Source organism: Cyprinodon variegatus, unplaced genomic scaffold (assembly GCF_000732505.1).
Source record: "Cyprinodon variegatus isolate N-32 unplaced genomic scaffold, C_variegatus-1.0 Scaffold155, whole genome shotgun sequence".
NCBI lineage: Eukaryota > Metazoa > Chordata > Actinopteri > Cyprinodontiformes > Cyprinodontidae > Cyprinodon > Cyprinodon variegatus.
The window spans coordinates 528,758-532,030 of NW_015150608.1; the positions used below are offsets into that span (position 1 = coordinate 528,758).

The window sequence follows — 3,273 nt, forward strand, 5'->3', positions numbered from 1 at the left end:
CCATGAATTATACCCAAGATAAAGAATATTAAAAATAGCTTTTCCTTATGTCAGCAAAAAATATATATTTTTGGAGATGTTTAAAGTTACAAAGCTCAAGTTTTGCAAAACGTACAATTTTACACATATCACCAGAAACTAACATATCACTTACAAACAAGAAACATCACAAACATGTGGGAAAATATTATTACTGACCAATGGTATTTGGGTATGTAATTAGTTTGTGCACAAGCTATAAAAAGATGGACGCAAAAAATTCACAAAAATCCTTTTTTCTTTCTTTTCACTTTTATAATTTTTAATCTTTTTGAAATTATTTTCGTTCCCTTTGATTTTTTGTTTTAATTATGCATTTAAATACCTATCTGCCACTGCAGTGTACTTTTCCTATGCTGCTTTTTCTTTTTTACATGCAAGGCTTTGAGTTGCTACTCAAATGTGCTTAATAAATAAACTTGCATCCTCTTGTTGTCAGGGTGACGTTAAAGTGGAGGAACCAGGCAGCTGCTGTCCAGTCTGCAGGAAGCTGTTCCCAGGTTAGTTTCATGAGGGAATTCAGCTCTGTGTTTGGATACAAGCTTCAAAAAGCCCTCATGACAGTCATTCAGTGAATGTGATGATTTATTTTATAGAAGGGTAAAAATTGAGTCCTGCAGTCCCCAATTAATGAGAGATTACATTCCTCAGCCCATGCCAGGCTTTAATCGCTCTCCCTGCGGAGGAAATGTCACATGGCGTGAGGGGCACAGCAATGTCACTCTGCTCTCTGCAGAGAAACTATCAGCTCCCTTTTCTCCTTGTATCATTCCTCTCTTTCATGCTTGTGCAAAAAGTAAATGATAAAGAGTTTTTTACATCCTTTCTGTCCTGCTTTTCCTCCGTCCTCATCCTGATCTGTGTTTCCATCAGGTGAGCCTGTGGCGGAGTGCAAACGCTACGTTGAGGTGCGGAACATCACCAAGGGAGGCTGTCGTCTTGACAACGTGGAGGTCAGCTTCTGCAGGGGGCGCTGTCTGTCCTGGACGGATGTCATCATGGAGGTATGAAGAGCTGACGGTCACATTAACAGGGTTACTGTCTGAACATCTTATGTTCAAATCAATGATCAATGTAATTTACTCTTAATAAATAACAAAATCCCCAAACTTTTATGGTTTAAAAACACAGAATATTAGTTATTAACAGATTTAGATCCTAACAACTTTCTCAGGACATTTTCAGACTGCTCAGTAAATGCAAATATTTTCAAGACTGGACAATTTGATTAATTTTTGTGCATAAACATACATTTTTTCACTGTAAATAATTAAGAGGGAAAGTATTTTTGTTGATATGGGTTTGTAATGAGTTTCCTATTGTGTTTTTTCTTTGGTTTTTCTGTAAACGAATGACAATGTTTGATTATCCTTTTTTTTCACTGAATATAGTTGCACCTGTTCTTTTAAATTGAATTTTTCTAAGAAAAAAAGAATAAAAAATAAAAAAAATAAAAAAAATTGAAAAAACATCACAACAGAATACTGAATTCCAGAATAACTTAAGAATGAATCAGGATTATAATTTTTTTTATTGTATTCTGTTCACTCATTCATTCATTCATTCATTCCCGCTTACATAGATTGGTCTGTTCATCAAAGCTTCCCATTTAATTCAATTTAGTTTTATTTCTATTTATTGGCTCTTTGCTGCATGGGTAAATCAGGTGGTACTGATACTCTAGATGAGCCTCTTTCCTGGCCTGGCTCCAGGATGAAGCTGCTGTATCCCTGCTTAATGTTTTACACCAACCCAACCCGCCTGATCTCTTCCTGCCATCATTGTGATGTCAAGTTTTTCTTTATTTTGTCTGTCAGCCTTCAACACATCAAAGTCTTAAGTCTATTTTTTCTCATAAACTGTACATTATCTCCAAATACAACTTTACTTCAAGCAAATATCTATTTAATCCAAAAGTCAAATATGAAATCTGTGCGAAGGTTGAGCCTTTATTAACCGTGCTAAACACAGCATCTTTCTTGTTGTTTTTCTTTTATCCCTTTTCTCATTTCCTTTTATCCCTTAAAAGAGCAAACTCATCACAACATCACCATGGAGACGTGACTCTCCCTTGGCAACACTACATGTTGATTACAAAAAGAAGATTATAACTTTAGCTATTTTGGGAGAAGAGTAAAATTAAAAGTTAGCCTTACCCAATTTATCAGCATCCCATTACTGTGGCAACCGGGAATGTTAAATTCTGACTGCAGCCCAGAAAAGTGGAGTTTTAATCCACAAAGCAGAGCTAACCTGTTCCCAGGACCTATGATTCATAACTAACCTTCAAAATGACATAATAACTCAAAAGGTGTATTTATAAGTGCTTTAGTCATGTAGGTTTGAAGGTGATGTTTCTATGCTAATTTTTCTATAACTGATTTTGTAACACTGACCCCTCTTTTGTAGTAAACTCGTAGATTTATTGTTTTACACATTTCATACCAACTTTTCCATAACTGGATGTAAAACCGTCTGCTTAAATGGAGTTAGAAAACATTAACACCTGATTGAGTCAGCAAAGTAAAGAGAACATTATAAAAGCTGAGTAATTTAAAAAAAAATATAGAGTGAACTTTTATTCTTTTATTGTTGCAAAAAAAAAATGCAATCCAGACATGAAACTTTGAAAACTTTGAGTAACTAAATTAAGGTTGAAAGGGTCTTTGCTGTCTTTGCTGTTTTCTCAGTATTTTATTTTTGAAAAAAAATTATTTACTAGCTTTTTACATTTTATTAATTTATTTTTTCAAATAATTCTTACAGGTTTTATATTTTGAATTTTTCTAATTTAAAAAGAAGCAGATTACCTTATTTACCGTCTCAAATTGAGGTAAAATACACTAATATTCAAACATTTATTTTCAGCATTATTTTTCTTCATAATTTATAAAAAAAATTTTACAGAGCTTATATTTTTATAAAATGTTATACCTTGCGTTTTATGAATTGCGTCCTTTTCAAATTGCGTTTCACAGATCAGATTCTATTCACTGATACAAACACTCGCTGTTGACCAATAAAAATATTGTTGCTAACATCCAGCAGACAAATAGAAATGCATCTTCACTCCCCACTTCAGAGGAAATCCCGCCCTAAAACATGAAGAGTATAAGATCTGGAAAATGCTACCAGAAAAGAAGGCAATTTGTAAAATTTATTTAAGGAAAAAAGGGATATATATATATATATATATATATATATATATATATATATATATATATATATATATAT

At 33.0% G+C, this 3,273-nt stretch overlaps 1 protein-coding gene across 1 annotated transcript in view; it reads left to right on the forward strand.

Moving 5' to 3' along the window:
* sspo (SCO-spondin) overlaps window positions 1-3,273 on the forward strand; it is a 159,835-nt gene that overhangs the window by 152,306 nt on the left and 4,256 nt on the right. The window contains exons 109-110 of the mRNA XM_015377502.1: window positions 479-539; window positions 913-1,043. Of these exons, the coding sequence (XP_015232988.1) occupies window positions 479-539; window positions 913-1,043 (192 nt within the window). The remainder of the gene's footprint in view (window positions 1-478; window positions 540-912; window positions 1,044-3,273) is intronic.